Source organism: Monopterus albus, unplaced genomic scaffold (genome assembly GCF_001952655.1).
Source record: "Monopterus albus unplaced genomic scaffold, M_albus_1.0 scaffold92.1, whole genome shotgun sequence".
Classification (NCBI taxonomy): domain Eukaryota; kingdom Metazoa; phylum Chordata; class Actinopteri; order Synbranchiformes; family Synbranchidae; genus Monopterus; species Monopterus albus.
The window spans coordinates 1,109,072-1,133,941 of record NW_018127972.1 but is presented as its reverse complement, the minus strand read 5'-3'; the positions used below and the strand labels follow the sequence as shown (position 1 = coordinate 1,133,941).

The window sequence follows — 24,870 nt, the reverse complement described above, 5'->3', positions numbered from 1 at the left end:
GCCATTCTCCTCTCCGTGCTCCTCTCTCGCTCTCTCCCTCTCCCTCTCCAACGTCTCTGCTCTCTCCAAGCTTTCCTCCTGCTCCGTTTGTTGCTCCAGTCCACGCTGCTCAGTGAGCAGAGGACGAGGAAGCTGTTTCCTGCTCTGTTTTCCTCTGTTGCGGGCGGGCGCTGCCGGGGGCGCTGCAAGTACCGGTCCCATCCAAATGCAGTATAGTACCATTTTAAATGCCTCAGTACCGCGGTACCATACTAGTACCGGTATATCGTGCAACACTAAGCAGAACATTACAAAAGTTTGAGCTTGTGAAGAATGTGGTAGAGCTGGAGCCAAAACTGGAACAGCACAGGGATGCTGGGTAGAAGCACTGTAGCTGGCAGACTATAACTGAGACTACAGTATGTCAGCCCTGCTCAGCAGTATGAACTCAAGCATGATGTATAAATGTGTGTGTGCTCCAGTTGCTGGCCACCATGATAATCCAGTATGAACGGATGAAAGGGGTTCAGTCGTCTGGTGTAATGCTAATCTACTGGCTGCTGGCACTGCTGTGTGCCACTGTCACCTTCAGGTCCAAGATCCTCCAAGCCCTCAACCAGGTCAGTCTTCACTGAGCAGTGCAAGAAATTTGATGGGACTAGTATTTCTCAAGACCTTAAACAAGAGACAATAGTATAATAGATGTATTGCAAATAAAGCAGCATCTCATACGGCAGATCAGGATTAAAGACTTTGTCTGTTTTTTGTTTGTTTGTTTGTTTGTTTTTTTTTAGCTGGTGACAGTAAGTGTGTGGAGGTACACCACCTTCTATATCTACTATGCTCTGCTGCTAGTCGCTCTGTTCCTGTCTTGCCTGACGGACCAGCTGCCCCTCTTTGCCCAGAATGTTAAAGACTCGGTGAGACTGCCACACCCGCTGTCACTCACGCTTATATCAAGAGCCGGAAAACAAATTTGGTTACTTATGGATAGTTGTTTACCATAGTAGTTAAGCTGAACAACACAGCCATAGAATACTGTAACATTCCTCAAACTGAATTCCTATTTGGATGTTGTATTAAGTCATGCCTTATGATTATGCCTTATTATTCATGTTTTACCAAACACAGATGGAGTATTCAAATGGGGATCTGTGGGTTTAACCTCTCATTTTATAGCACAGGTTTTCAAAGTTTGACACCTTCTGAGATTTTAAAGTGGAGTTCATTCTGTGGGAAGAACTGCTTGTTCCTCTGCTTTTTTATTGGCTCAAAAAGAAAATTGGCTTTTGTTTGAAAACAGAGGAAGTAAAAAAGATTTTGATGGACAAAAACATGTAAGAAGGACAGACTGTAAATAATCCAGCAGCAGAGTAAGAGCTCAATAAATAGTCTGTTGGAGGGAAGTACTGGTATTCTCTTTTGACTTGTCCCAGGGAACGTCCATGTCTATCACAGACCACATCCTGTAATTTCAGTACGGTTCAAGTACCGTCTAGAATAAGCAGAACGACTTCAGTTACAGAGGACCACAGTGTTCATCATTCCCCCTGTAATATTTCAAGGGGTCGCCAGCCTTTACTATCTGAAGAGCCATTTTTGGCCAGAAACAAGAAAAAAAAAAAATAACTACATGGAGCTGCAAAAGTAATTTGAGCCCTTTACATGCAGGTACCACTACCTACTGGCCAAATAGCCAATCAACAGGACAAACAGGTCTAAATGAGCATGCATGCATGTTTTACCAGAAGGTGACTGGAGGCTATTTATGATTAGACTATTTGGCACTTTAACTTTCCATCCCCATTGCAGTAACACCATGTTTGGTGCATTTATAAAATCATAGATACTACAAGAAGGACAGTAGTTGACTCTTTTGTTATTTTTATTGTTTTATTTTAACAAAACTGATTGTGTAGTGGGGGAAAAAAAATCGTCTGCCATGTGTAGGCTTACAAACTGGGAGTATCTATAAATAGCAATGCAGACCTGTCCTACCTGTGTTTGTGCAAATGGACTAAATCACCAAAATGCCCTGAAAAAACAAAATATGTACGCGAGTAGTATGCGGATGACCAACAGAGTAAATGGAGGCGATGGACACTACACTGTTCCATTATCCCACGGTGGTGACAGGGCAGACTCAAATCTGTTATAATTTTCATCCTAGGGGTATCAGTATGCCACTTTATTAAATTTTGATATTTTTTCAGTCGAGAAAATAACCATCTAGTTTTTAAAAATGTGATCAGTCAATCCAGGAAATGCTAATTTAGAAATCTGCTCAGAGGTTTTGGAGATGTGATGACCGGTTAACCAGCCAGCCAGATCTACTTTGCAAGCATAGTTGTAGCCAGGGAGCCATTAGAGAGGGGCTAAAGAGCCGCACGTGGCTCATGAGCCGAGGGTTGCTGACCCCTGTTCCAGTCACTAATCAGCCCCATCATAAATTGACTTGCAATTTAAATATATAATCTCTAAATATTCTTTGATCAGAATCTCAGCAGCAGTAACATCTTTTGGGTGTAACTGTATGGTTTTTGTCTTTAGAACCCCTGTCCCGAGTATGGAGCTTCTTTCCTCTCCAGAATAACCTTCTGGTGGATCTCCAGGTGAGCCGATACCTCAGTGGTGTGTTGACAGTGCAGTCTAATGAGAAGGTTTAGACTCTTTACTTGTTGTTTCCAGTTGTCTCTGTCTTTTAGAAGATTTTGGGAAGGTTAAAAAATGCTCAAAATGCAGTATACATGTGCAATACCTATGTGCCATTTTAGATGTTATTTAAGGAAATTTAAAGGGAAAAAAGTTTCCTTTTAGTATAATATTCCTGTTTTGTGACGCTATATTGCTGGAACCCGCGTGGTGATAAAGTTAGTTCTGGTTCAGCTTTCACCACACTGGTCCATGACATCCAGCAAAGGTGCTGTGTTGACTTGTCATGTATGGGGGACGATCTGAGGGCACATGTATGCCCACGGGAGGAGGACTCTTTTGTTTATCTTGTTAGCATGTGCATTCACTGCAATTCACTGTCGAATTTGGGCCACAGTTAATGCACCATAACGAATGGAATGCAGCTTCTATATGAGCATCAGTGAACGTGGGATTGGGATCGATCTGTTGAAGAACACAGTGAATGTGCATTCATCTGAGTTGCATACACCTGGCTTCACCTAGCCGGCCCTCCTCAACTTGGCTTAGCCTTCGGGAAATGTGTTAAGCCAGGATGCACTTAGTAGACTAGGTTAAGCCTCGCTTTGTCTTGTTATCTATGATTTCTTAATTCTGCTTTTGTGAAATAGCCCTCAAATGTGGGAAAATCCAAATAAAAACAGTAAGGTCATGTGACCAGTCTTGTTGTGCACCCATGTTCCAGGCAGTGTGGGTGGAAGTGAGGGCTGACTTCTGTGTAAATAGTTGTAGCATTTCAATTTATCAGGTGTTTAAAGTTGGTAAATGGACTGTATTTTTTATAGTTTTAAAGTTGACTAAACAGAGTAGAGAGGAGTATACTGATGATGGAGATGTGTATTGGAACACTTCAATCATATGAGTCCTTTGTGCTATATCACTGATCTTCAGCGATTCACTTTTAGGGGTGGGCAGATTGATCCAAATAATGATCAATCTATGAATGAACTATCAATACCAACATGAAAGCCTCATAGCGTCATGATGGCAGAGAGAAAGAGGAGTGTTGTATGGTATTATTTCATGGCAGTAAATGAAAACAGTGTGAACTGCTCTGTGTGTACCGAGGGGGTGCTCACTACTGTAGCAACACCACCAATATCTGTAAACATATGAAAAACCACAAAAAAGAGAACTCCAAGCTGCAAAAGAGAGGGAAATCCCTCAGACACAGATAGACCCAGACCCCAGCCACAGGGGACACTGGCACTATGCTCTCAGAGAGGCAAGGAATTTCCAGGTATCTTATATATAGTGGTGTAAATAATACTTTAGTCATATCGGATCTTCTACAGCAGCGTATAGAGAATGTGAATGTATGTCATGCCATGTTGAATGTTGGGATGGGGCGCTATTTTGGGAGATTTGCACTGTATTTACCTGCTAATGTCCTTGCTTTGTTTGGCCTAAAAAAATTGCTCAAATCATTTAGATCTCACTTTACTGACTGTGGTAATTCAGAATGGATAACCTTAGCTGACTGTAGCTCATAGTGGACCTAGAGATCCTGTCTACGAGAGCGACAGACTGAAAAACGACTCTGCACCCTGATCTCAGCTCTCAATTCTGGAACTAACGCTAGGTAGCAGCTGTCAGCAGATGATTGGATGTAGTCGAAGCATTTGCTACTGTATGTAGCTGTATGGGATACTATTTTTTTTTTTTTAAACCAAAATTCAACTTGGCATGACAACTTCACATTTTCTATTGCAAACAAGAATGCTTTATCATTATAGGGAGATACAGGGCAAGGCATCTTTTTAATGGTGGCAGCAATATGCTGCCATGAAAATGTATTCCGATTTAGCATATTGATGATGTATTCATCTCATACATCACGACATAGCACTGCTCTCCCCTACATGAAAGTACTTAAGCTGCTTTTATAAATAAAAAGTATCTTCAATATTGGCCCCGTATTTACTTGGTATCGGATTAATACCAAATTTTTCAGTATCGCACACCCCTACTTTTGTCCTCCTGTCTACAGGATGGTGATAACAGGCTACAAGCGTCCCCTGGAGGAGAAGGACTTGTGGTCTCTGAACCCTGAAGACTGCTCCCAGAAAGTGGTACCACAGCTGGTGCAACGCTGGAAGTTACAGTGCCAGAAGGTCAAAAGGTCTGGAGCTCAGTACAGCAGGGAATGCCTGTTATACAGAAATATTTTATGTTGTTACCCAGGTAAAGGTGCACCTGCTAGATGTGCAGCATTTTTGATGTACATTATACGTGTGTGTGTGTGTGTGTGTGTGTGTGTGTGTATATATATATATATATATACACACACAGTATATAAACTGACTTTAGTTGCAGTGATCACAGCTGCCCACTTTCACCACAAGGGGACTTTGACATACAGTCTTTCCAACACTCACAATGGTAAAGAATTCTTTAAAAAAACTTCCTGCATCTAGATGGTGAACTGAGTCAGCACTAAAGTCTAATTTATTGATCTATGGACCATATACTACCAATCCAAAAAATTAAACTAACATAAAATAAAGATAAAAAGTTAATAATAAAAAAATTCACCCAAGTCTATTCATTACTAGTTGAGTTATGCTGTGATCAAACCAACAAATGCCAGTAAAAACATCACGCCTGACTTGGCAGAGTTAATAAGACACCACCCTTTAACTTAAAAATAATACAAGTATTGCAGCATCATATATTTTTAAGTCAATTAACATTTTAGTGATGCTGCCAGGGGTATACTCAGTTTTGTTGTGTACTGCTTGAACAGGAATGTTTTGTTTTCTTTGGGTCAATATTGGTTGCAGGTGTGGATTAGATGTTTTGAGAAGCCGCTTCTACTTGAAGTTTCAACCAACTTGCACTGACTACACCTACAACTCATTTTCACTTCTTGTTCATTTTCACAACTACACAGTGTGTGAAAATATCATCTTGGAGCACAAGACTGAGACGATAACAGCGCAATAACACATTTCTGACCCTTCTTTCAAATAATTCTTTTATTTAGAATATGTAAGTGAAGCAGTCTACCTCTCCCCTTTATTCCAGCACAGAGCAGAAAACGTTGTACTCCCCCAGACCGGTCCCTCACAGAGATGGCAAAGAGGCCCCGGGTGTGGAAGAGTCTGAAATCTTGCTTGTAAAAACCCAGAAGAAAACAAAAGAGCCCTCGTTGTTCTGGGCACTGTGCCTGGCCTTCGGGCCCTACTTCCTCATCTCTTGCCTTTATAAGATCATCCAGGACATCCTCATGTTTGTTGGGCCTGAGATCCTCAGGTGAGAAAGCTGAATTTTTTTCAAACATATAGAACCTTTGATAGGATCAAACTGCTTTGTAGCATAAATTCCATTTGTATGGAATGAAAATGTATGTTGGACCCCAGTCAAGGGGCCACCTTTCCATCTTTCAAGATGACTGTCACATTTCACCCAATGTGGAAGGCAAATGGCAACATTCAAAGGACACAGCAGCTGCCTTGTTTGCAGCTCAGTGTCCCGACTGTTTAAAGATGTGTTCTGGTGCTCTTCATTAACCTGTGATGTTGGGTCATGTCATGTGACCATGTTTTATTTACCAGGACTTTGTAGTCAAGCCTTCATCAGACATTGGTAAACACATGACACAGACTAGACCAAAGAAGGAACCACTGCAGGATTTCAGTGATGGAATCCAGGCATAATCTTCAATGTTTCTTCTTGTTTGCAGTCCCCCCGATATTTCAGTAGTGCTGGTTTTCCTCAGGATCTAGTGCAGAAATAGTTGACCCTCTACTGAATCAGCAGTTTCAGTTAGAATTTGATCTTAGTTGCAAGTCTATAGTATTATTTGTTGTCTCACAGAAGTAAGTTGTTTGTTTTTTTTAAACCACAACAGCAATATTACTTGGATCCAGATCAGACTTTGGTGTGTGATAGATCTTATAGGGATGTTATCATGCAGTCTTTGTCCAAGCATTCTAGGCCTTGTGTCTGGAGTTGTAAGCAAAAATATTTAAGTTGGCCCTATCTCACAGTGGTGAAGAATCCTTTAAAAAAATCCTGGATCCTGGTGATGATCCGGATCATAAAAACCTAATGGATTGTTCTGTGGTCCACACCCTATATCTCCAAAAAAAAATTGTATCCAAATCCATTCATTATTTTTTAAGTTACTGTATGTGTGAACAAACCAACAGACACCAGTAGGAAATAGTGGCTCAACTTAATAAATGTGATTTTAAAATAGTTCTTATTAAGGCTTCAATAAATTGGCTGAGAAGTCTTCTATGTCCATTGATCATCATGATCTGCAGGCAAGGGTTACTGTGCTATACTCTGAACACTTCTTTCAAAGACCTTGCCACAGGTATTTTCAACATAGTTTGTTAATTATGGTGTAGTGTAGTGACTTCCTACACTTGATTCCATCCAGGCTGCTGATCCACTATGTCAACGACTCCACCGCCCCCTCCTGGCGGGGCTTTTTCTACACAGCTCTGCTCTTCACATGTACCTGTGTGCAGTCATTAATCCTCCAGAAGTACTTTCACATTTGCTTCGTCTCAGGCATGCGTTTGCGCACCGCCATCATTGGAGCTGTCTACAGGAAGGTACAGGCACATTTATGGAAATATGTAAAGAATAAGAGAAATAGTACAAAAGTTATCGAGCCACGCTTTCTGCCCTGTTTAGAAACAAATCACAGATTTTGTATTACCCTGATTTTAATTCATGTTTTTACTATTGTACTGGTCAGTTGAGTGCATGCTTGGGCTATGAATCTGCAGTTGGACTGACTTTTTATGGACTTCTCCCTCCTTGCTTATGCACTTTGCAGGCCTTGGTTATAACCAGTGCAGCGCGGCGAACCTCTACAGTGGGAGAGATTGTCAACCTGATGTCGGTAGACGCTCAGCGCTTTATGGACCTAATCACTTACATCAACATGATATGGTCTGCTCCTTTGCAGGTGGCACTGGCGCTCTACTTTCTCTGGCAGGTAGGATCACAGAGCACCTATAGATTCATACAGACATACACTTCCAAGGGCACCATCCTAACCAACAGGAGCTGTGCTGCGGAAGTCTCACATAAGGAAATGTTTCACTTTTAAGCTAAATACTTGTAAAGGTGACAAGTCAACCGCAGGCCTACAGTTGTTGACTGGCAACAAACTGTTGCTTTGGTCTGAAGTTATGTAGGAGTTGGTTCTAAAACAGCTACCAGGAAAAAGAACTGGTTTGTACAGCTCAGTACTGAAAGACAAAGTCGTTCAGTAGTAGAACAGTGAGATACTGATAGTTACCAAACCATCTTTTTGTTCACACTTTTATCTGGTTTCTTTAGCTCCTTTTTGTTCATTGAACAAGTAAAAGTAATATAATCCAAAAGACCATTTGGAAAGATCTGTTCAAAAGACGGTAAACAATATATACACTCATCATGATATAAAATTTAAGCAATAAGAAAATGACAAACGTCGATGAAGTGTCAATAAGGGACATTATTTGATAGTGCACATCAGCCTATCACGCCACAGGAAAGGAGGTGATTATAACTAATCGCATGGTACTTTTTTAAGAATAGACGATGTACACCTACCAAACACAGGAAGGTTAGTTGAGTTAGCGGAGCACAGCACCACATGCTACTGTTATGGTAACGTAACTACACATGAATAATGGAGATGAACACTCTCTCATACTGTTGGGAGAGGCAACTCCTTGAACAGAGCCAAATCTTGTGGCTCTGTTCCTTTTTTCTTTTTTTAAAACATGTCTGTGGTTTAATTAAGTGCTGATGGTGCATCCAGCTTTAGGTCTGTGTCTGTCAGTTTGACTGAGGGTGGGGCTTAGATATGCAGCGGCAGCACTCAGCTATCCTCAGAGCAGCTGTGATCTCCTCGGTGCATTTTCAAATGGTGTATGAGCTTTTAATTTCACTTTATCATTTTGTATTGCCTAACAATAAAAATGCCAGTAGAATAAGAAACTAAATCTAAACTACACCCTCACAAATCATGGGAATCCAGAAATGCAAAGTCATTTTGTCCTAGCAGTTATCTTCCTTTTGATTTGCGGCTAAATAATTTTAAGTAGAAAATAAGAAATTGACATTTTATCATCATTGCTGAACGGTGGTGGAAGAAATACTTTGTTGTTTTACATAAGTAAAGAATCTGTCACAATCTATAACCTCAAATCAGAAAAAGCTGGGACAGTGTAAAATCAAAACTGAAAATACTGATGTGTAAATCATCTGTGTCCTGTATTACATTGGAAACAACACAGCAGCACATTATTTAATGTGATGCCACATCGGTTTTGAAGAACAGATACTCCTGTAATGCTGAAATACTTCCAGTGCACGTGAGGGGCTGTTCTAATGTAACTCAATAGTGCGGAGAAGTTGATGGAATTGCTTCATTGATACGGTTTTATTATGACTTCATTTGTTGCTGTTTAGAACCTGGGTCCATCTGTGCTGGCTGGAGTGGCTGTGATGATTCTGCTGGTCCCTGTTAATGCTGTCATTGCCATGAAAACCAAAACCTACCAGGTCGGCCTTCTGCACCGGCACACATTGTCACACAGATCGTTACTTCCACCTCTTAAAGCTGACTCAGTCAAGCTGCTAGCGCTGAGGGTTCACAGTTATTGTTGCTTCAGTTTGTAGCATAGTGAGACTGTTATTTGTTCCCTTAGATATGGTGTGCATTTATGTGTTGAGCAGGTGGCTCAGATGAAGAGCAAGGACAATCGCATTAAGCTGATGAATGAGATGCTGAATGGCATCAAAGTGCTGAAGCTTTACGCCTGGGAACTGGCCTTCAAAGACAAGGTGTCTGAAATACGTGAGAGTGAGCTGCAGGTCCTGAAGAAGGCTGCCTACCTGGGTGCAGTGTCCACCTTCACCTGGGTCTGCGCACCCTTCTTGGTGAGTCCAATACCATAGTTTCTTTCAAAATCACACTGGGTGTCATCATCCACACATGGCATCAGGTTGTTCAGCTGGCACAGAAACTCAAGCCAGCACCTGAATCTTTACAGACTGGACAAAATGATGGAATGACCAGATCACACAGGGCAACAGATCAAGATGCACTTCACTTCACCTTACTTGTCTTGTTTTTCTCAAATGAAAAAGTGTAAATTGAAAAGGGTTGCCATCACATTTCTCTCTCTCTCTGTCTCCCCTGCTGGGTCACTGCACAGGTCGCCCTGTCCACTTTCAGTGTGTACGTGCTGATCAATGAACATAATGTGCTCGATGCAGAGAAGGCCTTTGTGTCACTGGCACTTTTCAACATCCTGCGTTTTCCACTCAACGTGCTGCCAATGGTCATTAGTAGTATCGTGCAGGTTGGTGCGCACTCACTCTCACATATATAGTGAAAATAGCTCAATTATGAATTTGGGGAATATGAATCAGAATGCTTACACATAACTAATTTAATAAGTGAAAATGCTTATGCAGGATTCCTATTTGTGGCCCGTACAAAACGTTTCTCAACCAGAGGTTTTAGTTTTGGGAAGAACTGACTATAAAGGGAAGTCTGAGTGGCTGCAGTGGTGTGCGTCCCACATTCAGTTTTGGCAAGTTCTTAGATGACTGTATTGTTGATAACAGTTTGAGGACTCTCCATTGGTGTAGGTTTTGAGTTGAATTCAGTTAATTATTATGATTTCATTCTCAGAATAGGGTCGTGGTATGTGAAGCTCATTTCGAGTGTCTGCTTTATTTTAGGCTTTGATCTTTGAGCCCCGTTGAGCTGTAAATTTCATGGGTGTTTCATGGAGCTGACACTGGCTCACACTTTGGCTTTTAATACAAACATAATAAAAAGTTATTGCTGTTGAAACACTGTCTGGAATGTGACTATGCATATTAGGGAATGTATTCCAGGGTTTGACTTGCATCATAGAGCTCAGCTGTCAAGATGAAACACCTTCACCTCACCAACAACAGGAGATATACAGGCAATCACCCACAAGTCACATTACAAGCAATATAAAAAAAAATTTGTGGTTAGCCATAACTTGTGCAATAACACACAGGACCCCTGGATCTAGCACAGAAGTCGGATTGCCTTAAAGGGGAGGTTCACATAAATTACAAAATAAAAAAACAACTCACTCCCCTCCAGTGGTATATCACTATGCAGATAGATTGTGTTTTACTTGTCCAGGTTTTGAGAAATAGTTTTCAGATTTCTGCCTCCACCTCAATACAGAGGCAGTGAATGTAGTTCAGTTTGTGCTGCTTAAAACAATGTGCTCACATTCGCATATAGCATATCAGTAATTTGATGTCTCCCTTCTTCAGGCTAGTGTGTCCTTGAAGCGGCTGAGAGTTTTTCTATCACATGAGGAGCTGCAGGAGGACAGTGTGGAGCGCAAAGCAGCAGTAGGCTGTGAGTTTTGTCTCCTGCTCTTCCCTCTATTGCTTTGTCTGTTGTGCCCTCTGCCTTCTGTACATTCCCACATGCTGTGCGGATGCTTCTTTCTCTGTTGTCTATGTGTTGACGTATATGTGGCGGTTTCACAGATGATATTAAGTCTTCTTTCCTCCCAGCCCCACACAGCATCTCCATAGTGGATGGAGTTTTCAGCTGGTCTAAAACTGAATCACCGACACTCAAGAGGTGTGTGTCATCTTCCTCAGGGGTTTTTACTGTATTAACATATACACACTGGCCACTTTATTAGGAACACCTGTACAATTGTGTGCACTTCAATGCAACACTTCCAACATAACATCTGTGTTTATGAAGCTCAAAATGTTTCAGTTTTTGGTGGAATTGTCATAAATGCATAAAATCAATTATATGATTATTATTGAGGTCATAGTTAAAGATGGTGTTTTACTGTACTACATTATATTCAGAGGTGTTCCTAATATTCTGACCCTACCATGTATGTAACTGGGGAGGACACAATGCAGCAAAACAAATATTTGTTTTCTTTACAGTTATATAACTATTTTAATTGCAACTTATAAACTATATATTGATTTATGAGTATGTACAGAATTTGAATTATTTAGAAATGAAGGGGTTTGTTCCTTAAATTGAAGAGACTCAAGTTGAATCTCACTGTTTGTGTGCAGGCTGAATGTGTGTATCCCAGAAGGCTCTCTGGTAGCTGTGGTGGGACACGTGGGCTCAGGAAAGTCCTCGCTTTTGTCCGCCCTGCTCGGAGAGATGGAAAGACTAGAAGGAACTGTAGCTGTCAAGGTGGCTGCTCTTGCTCGCTCACCACAGTGCACACAGAACCCTCTCAACCTGCTGTTTTTTTCAGCAGTCAGCAGTGTCATGATTTTCAGATTTCACAGCAGTGCACAGGCCATGTCTTTGTTCAAAAGGACAGAGAATCAGAGTTTACACACAGAGACAGCTGTTCTTTTACCACCTGAGTTCAAGGCTGGTGACCAAAAGGTGAAGCTGGTTTTTCACACTATTATAAAATTGTGAAATCATCATAGTGTAGTTTTTCATTTTCAAGGGTTATTCCTTGTGTTGTTTTTGTAGAAGAACACTGACCCTAACCAGACAACAGCCAGCAGGTTCACTGTGTAGTCTGGCCAGCTCACAGAATTAAAGATGACCACCTCCCAGCGATGGCAGAAGTCAGAACTGGTGGTGTGGAGAAAACACACAGAATTTAATAACACAGTTTGTTTTGTTTTGTTTTGTTTTTAATGAATGTGAGTTGCTAGCATCATATCTGTCTAATCACCTCTAACAATATTGCACACCCGTGGGCTGGGGGGCGGGTGGACATTCATCCTCTGGGGATCAGGACTATGCTCTGACTGTGCGCTGGTGTGTGTCACCCTGCAGGGTTCAGTAGCCTATGTCCCCCAGCAGGCCTGGATCCAGAATTCCACTCTGAAAGACAACATAATATTTGGTCAGGAGAGGAGAGAAGCCTGGTATCAGAGTGTGGTGGAGGCATGCGCCCTGCAGCCTGACCTGGAGATCCTTCCTGCTGGAGACAAGACCGAGATCGGAGAAAAGGTTCAGTTTATGATCGCAGAGTCCGTTTGTCTGCGCAGTGGAACACTACTGGTTGAATTGTCTGTGTTTAAAACACTGTAATGGAATAAGATGTAGAAAGCTCCACAGCCACAGTAGTTTTCCTTTTATTCAACATGCTGACATGTTGCTGCATAGCATGAAGTAACTCAGTTTTGATTCTAGTTTAATTTGGCATGGGGCTTTTTCAAACAAGTCTAGACATTGTTGTCTAAAATTAGAAATTGTAGTTCCTTGTTCCTCCTCAGTGTGTTCATACTTCATGTAGAAGGACGTCCTTGCCCCTGAGGTGTGTGGTTATGGGGAGCGGCTCAGTCTTGACACAAGGGAGCTTCTACTTTACTGTCTCCAACTTCCCAACAAGAAGGCCTCGTAGTTTTGATCAATTTATCAGTTATACTTCCTATGATCTCTTAACCTCTGTTAGTGAGGGTTTTATAAATTTAAAAACACATACAGGTGTGACACAAGGTCTAAAAGTCTTTTAAGGATGAAGTGGCCTTGCCTTGTTTCTAGCTTCGTCTCTATTTCTGTGTGCCTCTCCATCTTTACAGGGAGTGAATCTGTCTGGAGGTCAGAAGCAGAGGGTGAGCCTGGCCAGGGCTGTCTACTGTGACCGAGCTGTCTACCTGCTGGATGACCCATTGTCTGCCGTTGATGCTCACGTAGGAAAACACATCTTTGATCAAGTCGTCGGCCCACAGGGACTGCTGAAGGACAAGGTGTGTCTGATCTCAAACGTAACCATCCGAGACATACTCCAAAAGACTTGCAGCTGTAATTTCAGCGAAAGGCGGTTCGACAAAGTATTGACTCGGGAGCTGAATACATATGCGTGCCACACTTTTCAGATTTTTGTTTGTAAAAAATCTTGAAATCATCAAGGGGTATGAATACTTTTGTAAGGCACTGTATATACATATAAACTAAATATCACTATGGCTATACCTGGACATTCTTTGCCAGTCGAAAACCCGTGGCCAGTGAACTCGGTATCTCCCTGCTGGTCTCTCCCAACTCTGTGGTTCAATAAGTAGCTCTCCATATTGAACGAGACCTTTGCCATATAGACGCTCACATTCACATTAAGTGCAAAGTGATCCATTAATTTTACTGTTGACAGAAAAATGAGCATGATGAACGGCATGCACATACACAAAAAATGTGTCTGGGACTGAATGAGACTCTCTGGTGGAGAGCATTTAGGCTTTTCATATGTGTATATTGTAACACCACAGTTTTGCAGTAGGGCTGACGTGGAACAATTTACTGACATTATAATAGTATATAAATCACCATTTACACACAAGCATATCAAAGGCGTGTGGGTGTTCGCAGACTCGTGTGCTGGTGACCCATGGGCTGAGCTACCTACCCCAGACCCACCTGATCCTGGTGATGGTGGAGGGAGAAATCACAGAGATGGGCTCCTACCAGCAGCTCATGGCCACAGAAGGAGCCTTTGCTGAGTTCGTGCGAACGTACGCTGCTGTCGAACACACTGGCCATAATGGTGAGCACAATGCCCTGTACACAACAGGAGTGACTGTGTATCTTGGCTGTGAGATATTTTATTTTCCAAGGAAAGGTTTTTAACTGCAGTGCTGAGAATGAGGACATCTGCTCAATGGATATTAACTGTGTTTGTTTGCTGCAGTGTTTGCAGATCAATCCTTTTGTCATAAATCTTTGTTTTTGGTTGCTTCCTACATCCAGAATCGGTGCCAAAGACTGAAACCAAAGGAACAGAAAATGGCAGTGTGACTGCTCTCGCTGGGTGAGTGAAAACAGACAACAGTGATGCTCTGTGGCACACTAAATATATCCGGCTGTAGATGCACACACAATATCTTAGTAGGTTAGTAGGAGCAATTCCTTGTTTATTTGGGCCTGCACATGAGATTTGTTAACAAAATGAACAGTACATTCTTCCATGTGTTAGCAACAGTCCAGATGTCAGCAGTGATCTGAAACTGGGCAAGGAGGACAAGGAAATCAGCAAGGATGCTAAGAACCCCGAGCTGGGCAAGCTAACAGAGGCCGACAAGGCCAGCACGGGACAGGTAGGTAGACGTTGCTCAACCACAATTCATCATTGTACATCAATATGCACTATGTGATGGTCCTAGTCACAGCCTGATCCTAACTGGTCTCCTCTCCCTCCCCAGGTTAAGCTCTCTGTGTTCTGGGCCTATTTTAAAGCCATTGGAGTGCTTCTATCCTGCATCAGTTTGCTGCTGTTCCTTGCCCATCACCTGCTCTCCCTGTTCTCCAACTACTGGTTGAGCCTGTGGACCGACGACCCTGTGGTTAATGGCACTCAGCCTGACAGAATGAGGAGGCTAGGGGTGTATGGTGCTCTCGGCCTGACCCAGGGTGAGGAGGGGTGAAGGGGGTGAGAAGCAGTTACAATATGCAGAAAGAAAACACTGAGCCAAGAAACTTTTGAGAATGAGAGACATAAATGCCAGAATAACATGACCGGTTTTTTTTTTTTTTTTTTTTTTTTTTTTTTGGGTCATTCACACTTGCACTCAGAGGCATGAGAAGAGGGGGGCTGAGGGTGCTGCAGCACCCCCAGTGGTGGCTAAAGGTGGTAGCATCTTATACTCAGCAGTAAAAGATTAAAATAAATAAATAAAATCCAATAATAACAAATTTTGTTTAAATTGTAGACATAGAAGTTCAAAACAGAGGACAATGGTTGTGTGAAAATGATTTGTTGAGAAAACCCCTCAACTGAGCTTTCCACAGTAACAGTGGGAAACAACAGCAATGAGGATCCGATTTTTTTTTTTACCTTAAGTAACGTTATTTCAAAGAAGACCAACATGCTACCACTACTAACAATAGTGAGAACATAGATGAAAACATCATTGCTCATGCTGAAGCAGAAATGGTTACAACAGCAAACGTTAGCAACGGCACCACAACAGAGCCAGCCACTGCAAAAGAGAGCAACAGCGGAGTCTCTGGGGATCAACAGGCTGCTGCCTCTGTCTGTCAGCTGTGTGGGGAGCTGGGGATGAGGATGTAAATGACAAAGGCATCTCATCAGGCTGCAAGTTAGTTACTGTCATGGCCAAAAAATATTGGCACCCCTGCATTTCTGTCAGATAATGCACCACTTCTTCCAGAAAATTATTGTCATCACAAAGTCTTTGATATTCTCATGTTTATTTATTTTACTTGCATTGGAAGAACACAAAAAAAAAAAACGGGGAAAAAAAAGGCCAAATCTGAAACATTCCACATGTAGCATACCAAAAAAACTAGACAGTTTTGACTGTACTTTCATCTTCTGTATGACAATATACATTATTTACAAGCAAATTATATTATAAACATGTGCATGTGTGCACATACAGTATCCCAGGCAACAGAAAAAAACATTCCCATGCCTATGCTTATGCTGAAGACACACCCTCTCATTTAAAGCAGATACTAAATCTCAAAAATAGTGTTACATCTTGAATCTTGCTGGTGTTTCTCTGCCTGTACAGCTATAGCTTGATGCCTGTCTTGGCCAGTACACTCTTGCATTTTCCTGGTAAAATAAAGGTTAAATAAACTAAAATGCACCCATATGCCAACAGTTGTCTTACCCTACGAACTCCACTGCTCTTGCAGGTGTGGCAGTCTTTGGTTTCTCCCTCTCCATGTCCATTGGGGGCATCCTGGCATCCCGCTACCTCCATCAGTCCATGTTGTATGATGTCCTGCGTTCACCTATGTCCTTCTTTGAGCGAACCCCCAGCGGTAACTTGGTCAACCGCTTTTCCAAGGAAATGGACACCATTGACTCACTCATCCCCAGCATTTTTAAGATGTTCCTGGGCTCTTTGTTCAGTGTATTGGGGGCTTGTGTTATCATCCTGATCGCCACACCCTTGGTTGCTATCGTCATTCCTTTTCTCGGTTTGCTCTACTTTTTTGTGCAGGTTAGTGGGAGATTTTCTGAAGGCAAGGCAGCAAAGTGTTTTTATAAATAAACATTTTGGTTTTATAAACATTGAGTACTATGTGGAAAAAAGGTTTATACTTTCCATACTACTCATATCTTGCAAATGCAATCTGTTTCCTTCATACAATTTGTAGCTGCACTATATTTTATTGTCATGATATATTTTCATTTGTCTGATGTGCCTGTTGTTCCTGTGCCCAGAGGTTTTATGTGGCGTCCTCTCGCCAGCTGAAGCGTCTGGAGTCAGTTAGCCGTTCACCCATTTATACCCACTTCAATGAAACACTGCTGGGCACCTCCGTCATTCGAGCCTTTGGTGAACAGGAGCGTTTCATCCATGAGAGCGACCAGCGGGTAGACCATAGCCAGAAGGCTTACTACCCCAGTATAGTAGCTAACAGGTTAGACGAACTGTTTTGATTCACTCTTCCTACACTTAGTACTTGCTGCAACAGTATGCACTGTCTTATGGGAATGAAACACAAAGGTTGAATGGATTTTTAAGAATTCAAGAAATGTTTTGTTTTTAGTTGCACTGAATATGTAACATTAGTCTTCTTCACTGATTATGTCAATGAATCTGTGTTTGTGTAGGTGGCTGGCAGTTCGCCTAGAGTTTGTTGGAAACTGCATCGTGTCATTTGCTGCTTTCTTTGCTGTCATAGCCAGAGAGAGCCTCAGCCCAGGCATAATGGGCCTGTCCATCTCCTATGCTCTCCAGGTAAACACAATTGTGCTACCTGTTCTAGTTCACAACTTGTTCAGGGGCAGCGAGAAGTCACCACCTCTTTATCCTACAGGATGCTTTGCACATGTTTTATAAGAAAACACCATATTGAATTAATTACATCACTCAGTGTATGAGTCATAAACGTTTGTGAGCTTTTACAAGGTCAGCGCCCTCTTGGTTGGCTTCATACCCACGCTGAGAGAGGCTGAGCGCCTGGAGGACAGAGGATGCTTTGCACATGTTTTATAAGAAAACACCATATTGAATTAATTACATCACTCAGTGTATGAGTCATAAACGTTTGTGAGCTTTTACAAGGTCAGCGCCCTCTTGGTTGGCTTCATACCCACGCTGAGAGAGGCTGAGCGCTTGGAGGATAGGAGAACCTTGAAAATGTTTGACAGCTAATGTTGCTGCCAATAAGAAGCTCAGAGACAAACAGCCACTTCACTACAAGGAGTTTCACCTAACTGCCATATTAATAACTGAGTTCACTCTTTTGTTTTGTTATTTAAGTGATATGATATTCAGAAAAGGCTAAATGGTTAACAAATGATTTCAGTTAACTAAAATCTCTTTTTTAAAATTATATTGCGAGTATTGGCCAGGAGCAGTTAACACACATGAAACTGAAAGCACATGGCATCCCACCACCCTGGCAAGCTATTCACTGAGATCAGGTGATTATCTACAGTAAGTTGGATTTTTAGAAGGACACACTGCTTTTGAGCTGAATTAAAGTTTCCTTAATACCACCATCTAAATTTTATTCACTGCCACTTTACTGAGGTTGAGGCAATAATCTGAATGGACATCTCAAACCAAAACTGTCTAAATGAATAGATGTTTTTTTTTTTTTTTTGATGAACTGACCCTTTATAATATAGAGGTTTCCTTCTCATGCTCCTCCTGCTGTCCTCTGTTCCGTGTGCAGTTGACTGCTTCTCTGACCTGGCTGGTGAGGATGTCCTCAGATGTGGAGACCAACATAGTGGCTGTGGAGAAAGTGAAGGAGTACAGTGACACAGAGAAAGAGGTACACAAAAGTAGCCATCATAGGGATTGGACTCTTTGGAGAGCTGTGTTTTTGGAGAGAAGTTTTCCTCGAATCCCTCTTCCTTCTTGAAAATGCTAGAAAACACAGTTTAGAATCTTTTTGTTTTTTTATATTTATTTTGTTGTTGTAAGAGAAGTCTAGGCACCAGGAGGGCATTTTAATTACATGCAGTGATGGTGACATCAAAACCACACACAACAGCCATGATTTCTCTGTCAAGTCCAGGATGGTATGGGTGTGAGGGACGAGTTAAAGGTGCAATAAGCTGATAAACATGAAACCTTTCCAGAAATGAAGCCATTTCCCCTCAGCGACCCCATAAATGGCACAACATGGTATCACACGGTATCACTGACTGCAGTTCTAAAGCAAAGAGAGAAGTATGAGTTAATTTCAAGAACAGTCAGGCTAAGAGCAGTGACGCAGTGCGTGGAAATTTCAAGTGTGTTTTTGTGGCCATAGTTAGAAGTGTGTGCTGATGCACCTACATCCACATCCAGGTGAGGTGTTAAACCGGTGGCAGTAGGAGCAACAGCTGTAGTAACTGTTAATCACATACAAAAGGTGAAATTCAGGTCCAGTGTTCTTTGTGTGGACCTTTTTCCAGGTGACAAAACACTTACAGTTAACTTGTATAGTATCAAATTAATAAAACACAATTTATTGTTAAACAACTATATAAAAAGCTATTGAAATTGCTCTAATCAGGTAAAACATTCCAATGCTTCTTACACATTGCTCTTCAAGTTTATTTTGTTTATTTAAATGTGTCTCCTCTGACCACCAGGCAGAGTGGAAACACGAGCCCTCCAGTCTTCCCCCAGGCTGGCCCACTGATGGTTGCATAGACATCAGAGGCTTTGGCCTACGCTACCGCCAAGATCTGGACCTGGCCATTCACAACATCACCATCAGAATTAACGGAGGAGAGAAGGTAAGCCTGTACATCAGCCATTGTCGTAGCACCCGAGTCCAGGGCTCAAACTCGTGACTTGACTTGGACTTGAACACCAATGACTCGGACTGACTGCATTGAACTCGGAAGTTGGAGACAGTGGCTCAAGATATTGATAATAAAATGTGTTCACCCACACCATGCTGTATCTGGCACACTACCATCGAAGCGTACCCTCCACCTGTCTATGAATGATTTTTATTAGAGATGTCCTAATCCAATATGAACATCGGTATTGGCGCTGATATTGGCAGATATTCAGTATCAGCCAGAATAAAGCTGATCCAATTCCGATCCTTATTTAGAACTACAGTCATGTATTTGAGCGGACTTGGTCGCGTTTTTGAGAGGCACATGTCACACAGCTGATAAGCTGCTATGTTAATCAGTCCAGCTGTGTACACTGCCTGCGTGTGGGTGGGAACCTGAAGGCTATTTTTTAGCTTGAAGTCAGTGTTTGGAGCTACATGTGTAAACTGCTCCACTGAATACACCAGAACAATGAAAGCTCAATAGCTCTAACCAGAAATACATCAGGCATAAACAGTTAAAACACACAACCTCTTACATCAGTCCTCCTGAACATGCAGTTCTGGTGTGTGTAGTTTTTATTTGATGTGTTTTATCATGGGTTCGATATACTGTAAATAAAGATGCACATATATATATATATATATATATATATATATATATATACAGTAATTCCTCATCATCTGTTTTATGGCTCCTCTGTCTGTGCACCAAGTGCTTCTTACATGCAAGTGAACATGTGCCTGATATAAACATGAGCACAAGCCTCCTGTGATGTTACAATCTGCACACTAGGGCTGTACCCGACTAAAGATTTTGTCAATTGTAATTTAATCTGTAGTTCTTAGAGTGTGTCATCCAGCTCCCAGTTATTCTTTTATTCATATCAATAATTTAAGATAAACATAATTTGGAGCCAGGATGTGATCTGGTATTTGGACCAAAAAGGTCCAATATATATTGCACTAGATTAACATGAATTATAGTATGTCAGATATTTAATGAACTTTTACTGTAGGTAAATATAAGTATCAGATCAGAATCTGCATCGGCAGACACTCAATATAAAAAAAAAACAAAGCCTGGATTGGGACATCTCTAATTTTTATGTTATCAAATCACTGAGCAATATGGTGATGCAATAAACTGTTAAGTTTGGTACCCACAAACTGACAAGTGATGATCATCTCATTTACACACCCAGTGTTTCATAGTGTGTGTGTGTGTGTGTGTGTGTGTGTGTGTGCGTGTGCGTGTAGTTACGAGTGCATTTGTTTGGCTATTGTGTAACACACAGTAAGTAAACTCCTTTCAAAATGTTGAGAACTGCATCAATTTAATGTAGACCTTGATGAATCAGACTCGGGTAATAGGGACTCAGCTTGGACTGGAACACTGGGGACTCGAGGCTTGGCTTGGACTCAAAGGTTTAGTGACTCGACTACAACACTGACAGCACACAGCAGGCAGTAGTGAACTTCCAGTGCTCTACATTCTGATTGTGGCTGAATTGATGAGGGACTGTCTGTACTGAGTTTGACTGTATAGTTGATGTATGTGTGTGTACAGTATGTCTATGACCATCTACTGACATTTCTACCCAATCCCAAGGTGGGGATTGTGGGGCGCACTGGAGCAGGAAAGTCGTCCCTAACACTGGGGCTGTTCCGGATCATTGAGAGAGCAGAGGGCCACATCTTCATTGATGGGGTGGACATTGCTCAACTGGGCCTCCATGAGCTCCGCTCCAGAATCACCATTATCCCACAGGTGAAATATTTCTTTCTCTTGTTCTTTCATGATACAGCACCTCTAGCAGCAAAGCTAGAAATTGCAACTCATGCTTGCGTCACGTTAAGATTTTTTCAGGAGACACACTCAAGAACCTAACGCATAAAATCGATCCTGCGTAGCTTGAAGCGTCTGTGTACTTACCTAGGGAATGTCTGGGCCCTAATATGTTCAGTCAGTAGCAAAATCTGGGGATGAGGAGGCTTTCATTCACATGTAAACCAAAAAGGCATCTCTCTGTAAGTTATTTACATGCTAATAATAGAGTTTGCTTGGTTCTGATGAGCTAAATGTTGTGAATGAGATTGTGGATCATAACCATAATGTTTATGTGGGAACATTACATTAATACACATCTAACAAAGTTAAGCGATGATTTTAGAAAACGTCCAAAGATACTGTATATAGTAGCATGTGAAAATATAGAAAGAATTCTAGGCAAGACAGTATACGTTATTTCCACCCAAATTTTATCCAAAACATTTGTGTGCACACACGTGGCCATGCATGTATCCCAGGCAGCACCTCCCCACTGGAAAATATATTCCCGTGCCCTTGTTTTTTATTTTTCTCATATTTTTATCTCTACATATATTTTCAAATATTTATTACTTCACATACCACAACACTGATCAGTTAACAGCAGTAATTTGTAGCTGTTGCTCCATGTTTCTCCGAAAGGGACAAAGAGCAAAGAGAGAAAAAGGAGCAAGGACGGAAAGTTCAGACTTGTGAATGTGATTTACTTCTCAGGAGACAAAGGAAAGGCAGTTGTGAGCAACACAGTTTTCTTGTGGGCAGTTGGCTCACTCCTTCTGAATATTTCATGGGCAGCACCCTTCTAAGGAAGAGACAGAGGAACAGGGCACAGCTAACTGAGAAATCCAGACAACACAGTTGGTCCCATGATGTGATGCACTGATATATGGCTCACTCTCTCCTCTTCAGGACCCGGTGCTGTTTTCAGGCTCTTTGAGGATGAACCTTGATCCTTTTGACTGCTACTCTGATGAGGAAATATGGAGGGCTCTGGAGTTCTCCCATCTCAAGAGCTTTGTGTCTGGCCTGCCCAATAAACTGAGCCACGAGTGTAGTGAAGGTGGAGGGAACCTCAGGTATAGTTGTTTTTGGCGGCCTGTTTTAATTTTATTTTTAGTCTAGTCTTTGTGTGAAGCTGTCATTTTAGTTTTTATTAGTTTTAGTCACGTTCATACTCTTTTTAGCCTAGTCAAGTTTCAGTCAACTAAAAGTCTGAGCATTTCAGTCTTATTTTAATCAGAATTATCCATGGCTATTTTCATCTAGTTTTAGTCGACGAAAACTGATGACATTTAGTCTAGTTTTAGTCAATGAAAATTGTATTTTAGTAATGCAATTCTATTTAACCCAGTCAATATAGTATAAGTATCTAGTAGTATAGAGGAAACCAAACGTTTCTTTTAGTCAAACCCATTTCAAACAAGGTTATCTTATTATATTATTGTTACCTTATAGACTCAAGAATACATCCAATACACATTTTGTGTGATTTTGTGGCCACATTTCTCCCCATCTTTTTCCACAACACATTGTTTTTTTTTTCCCACTTCTATGTAATGAAAGTTTTTCCAAATGTCATTTATTCTCCCATTTTTTCTCCCAAAGACGAACCCCGTCTGGCCGGCCATCAGTTCCTTTCTCTGTGTCAGACTTAACTTTGTTTGTTGTCGTCTTCTAAATAATCCCGCGAGTGGGGCTTAAGGAAGTGACATCGCCTGCGTCTGCACAGTGTGACCTGATGCAGCCCCTGAAGCGAAACACAGGAAACAGAAATACTGCAAAATAATAATAATAACGTGACTGAACGAGATGAAATAACATAACATTTCATTTCGTCTCGTTTTTGTCAACGAAAATGAAGAGACATTTTAGCATAGTTTTTATTTTGTAAACCACATTTAGTCTCATTTTTTCATCAACAATATTGCATTACACATTTAATTATAGTCATCGTCACATGACCAGCATTTACGTTGCCTCGTCTCGTTTTCATCACGTGATAAAGGTTCGTTGACGACAATATTTAGTCATAATTTTCGTTGACGAAAGCAACACTGACCTCGGGTATAACTGCTTTATACACAGCCATGCAAATTACATTTACCCCTCAGGAGCAGAGACAACCAAGCCTTTGCCTTATATGAGACACGTATGTAAATATACCGTATATACTGCTTCTGCTTAAATTTTCTTTTGATGAAAACTTCAACTTTCCTCTCTGTTGACCTCTTATTTCCACAGTACTGATTCTATCTGTCCAACACTGGTCACCTTATGCTCACCACTCTGCTCTGCAGCACACTAACACTGTTCTTACTCACTAATTAAGTTGCTTCTACTTAGATGGTTTTTCAATCCGTATTAAGCTCAGTTACAGCCACGACTTCTTGCACAGTTATTTCATAGTAAAAGCCTTTTTGTAGTTTAAATTACTTAATCGTCTTTACTGGTAGACAACACAATGTGAAAATTGTCTCCACTAGACAGCACTCAGAATGCAAATGTCCACAAAGGGGCAACTCTGTTTCCCCATAATGCCATAAAAGCAATATTCCCATGATAGATCCTCATAATGTGCTTGATTGACCACAAACAAGCTGTTTGTTTATTTGATCAGCACTGACCTGGACCTGAGCCCAAATGGACTTAAGGAACAAGTGTTTGCCTGTTTGTTTTCCATCCAGTGTGGGTCAGCGGCAGCTCGTGTGCCTGGCCAGAGCTCTGCTAAGGAAGACCAAGGTCCTGGTTCTAGACGAGGCCACAGCAGCTGTGGACATGGAGACAGACAACCTGATACAGTCCACCATCCACTCTCAGTTTGAGGACTGCACCGTCCTGACAATAGCACATCGCCTTAACACCATCATGGACTACACCAGGTCCCATACACACGTACACACTGTTTCATTACACAGTGCTGTGATACTGTATTTTAATACTGACATATTTTTGAGTGTGTCAGTCAGTTCGTATTGTTCTGTTATCTTAGTATTGTTGAAGAAATACTCAGGTCCTGTTCAGAAGTTTGCTGTATTGGGGTGTTTAATGGTATGCCAGCATATTGTGAGTTTACAGACCCAGAGAGTGAGTCTGAGAAAGTCAACTGAGAATAATGTCAGAGTAACTCCTTTATACAGTGGACCAAAGGCCATAGAGTATACAAAATATAGATGTAATTAGTGGGATTACACCTCTCAGTCAATGGGTTTTTATCATTCAGGATTTTACATATAGATGCTAGGGCCTGGCATACAGTTTATAACGACAGAGGTGATAAGAGCAAGTGATAGCAAAGAGGAAGAAGAAAATGGTCCCAGTCTATTCTTTAATATCTGAAATGAACAATGTTTGTATGTGGGATCAAAACTAGACCAGTCAGTCTTTCCAGGATTTTTGCAGCCTAAAATGCAGCTTTTCTAAAACTAAAAATATTTGTGATGCATGCTGTGACATTTTTAGGGTTTTTTTTTTCCCAAAGAAATTGCAAGAGCAAGTGAAAATCGGAAAAATAGTTGCTTTTTTGTGTAATTCATTAAAAATCTAAGGCAGCTTCTTCTGATGAGAATAAACCTCACTGTTCAGAGTGTGCTACGTAATCTTAAATAAGCTTATTTTCATTTAAATATTCTCTCACTCTTTC

The 24,870-nt window shown here is 41.3% G+C and overlaps 1 protein-coding gene across 1 annotated transcript in view; it reads left to right on the top strand.

Moving 5' to 3' along the window:
* The window catches only part of abcc1 (ATP binding cassette subfamily C member 1 (ABCC1 blood group)), a 31,856-nt gene that overhangs the window by 3,666 nt on the left and 3,320 nt on the right, over positions 1-24,870 (top strand). Inside the window, exons 4-30 of the mRNA XM_020608253.1 lie at positions 462-599; positions 774-899; positions 2,530-2,591; positions 4,661-4,792; positions 5,698-5,925; positions 7,061-7,238; positions 7,466-7,627; positions 9,094-9,186; positions 9,361-9,564; positions 9,843-9,989; positions 10,954-11,041; positions 11,203-11,272; positions 11,737-11,863; positions 12,470-12,646; positions 13,219-13,386; positions 14,003-14,177; positions 14,381-14,441; positions 14,607-14,727; positions 14,833-15,040; positions 16,295-16,605; positions 16,830-17,029; positions 17,223-17,349; positions 18,293-18,394; positions 19,203-19,349; positions 21,012-21,170; positions 22,140-22,306; positions 23,915-24,109. Of these exons, the coding sequence (XP_020463909.1) occupies positions 462-599; positions 774-899; positions 2,530-2,591; positions 4,661-4,792; positions 5,698-5,925; positions 7,061-7,238; positions 7,466-7,627; positions 9,094-9,186; positions 9,361-9,564; positions 9,843-9,989; positions 10,954-11,041; positions 11,203-11,272; positions 11,737-11,863; positions 12,470-12,646; positions 13,219-13,386; positions 14,003-14,177; positions 14,381-14,441; positions 14,607-14,727; positions 14,833-15,040; positions 16,295-16,605; positions 16,830-17,029; positions 17,223-17,349; positions 18,293-18,394; positions 19,203-19,349; positions 21,012-21,170; positions 22,140-22,306; positions 23,915-24,109 (4,073 nt within the window). The remainder of the gene's footprint in view (positions 1-461; positions 600-773; positions 900-2,529; positions 2,592-4,660; positions 4,793-5,697; positions 5,926-7,060; positions 7,239-7,465; positions 7,628-9,093; positions 9,187-9,360; positions 9,565-9,842; positions 9,990-10,953; positions 11,042-11,202; positions 11,273-11,736; positions 11,864-12,469; positions 12,647-13,218; positions 13,387-14,002; positions 14,178-14,380; positions 14,442-14,606; positions 14,728-14,832; positions 15,041-16,294; positions 16,606-16,829; positions 17,030-17,222; positions 17,350-18,292; positions 18,395-19,202; positions 19,350-21,011; positions 21,171-22,139; positions 22,307-23,914; positions 24,110-24,870) is intronic.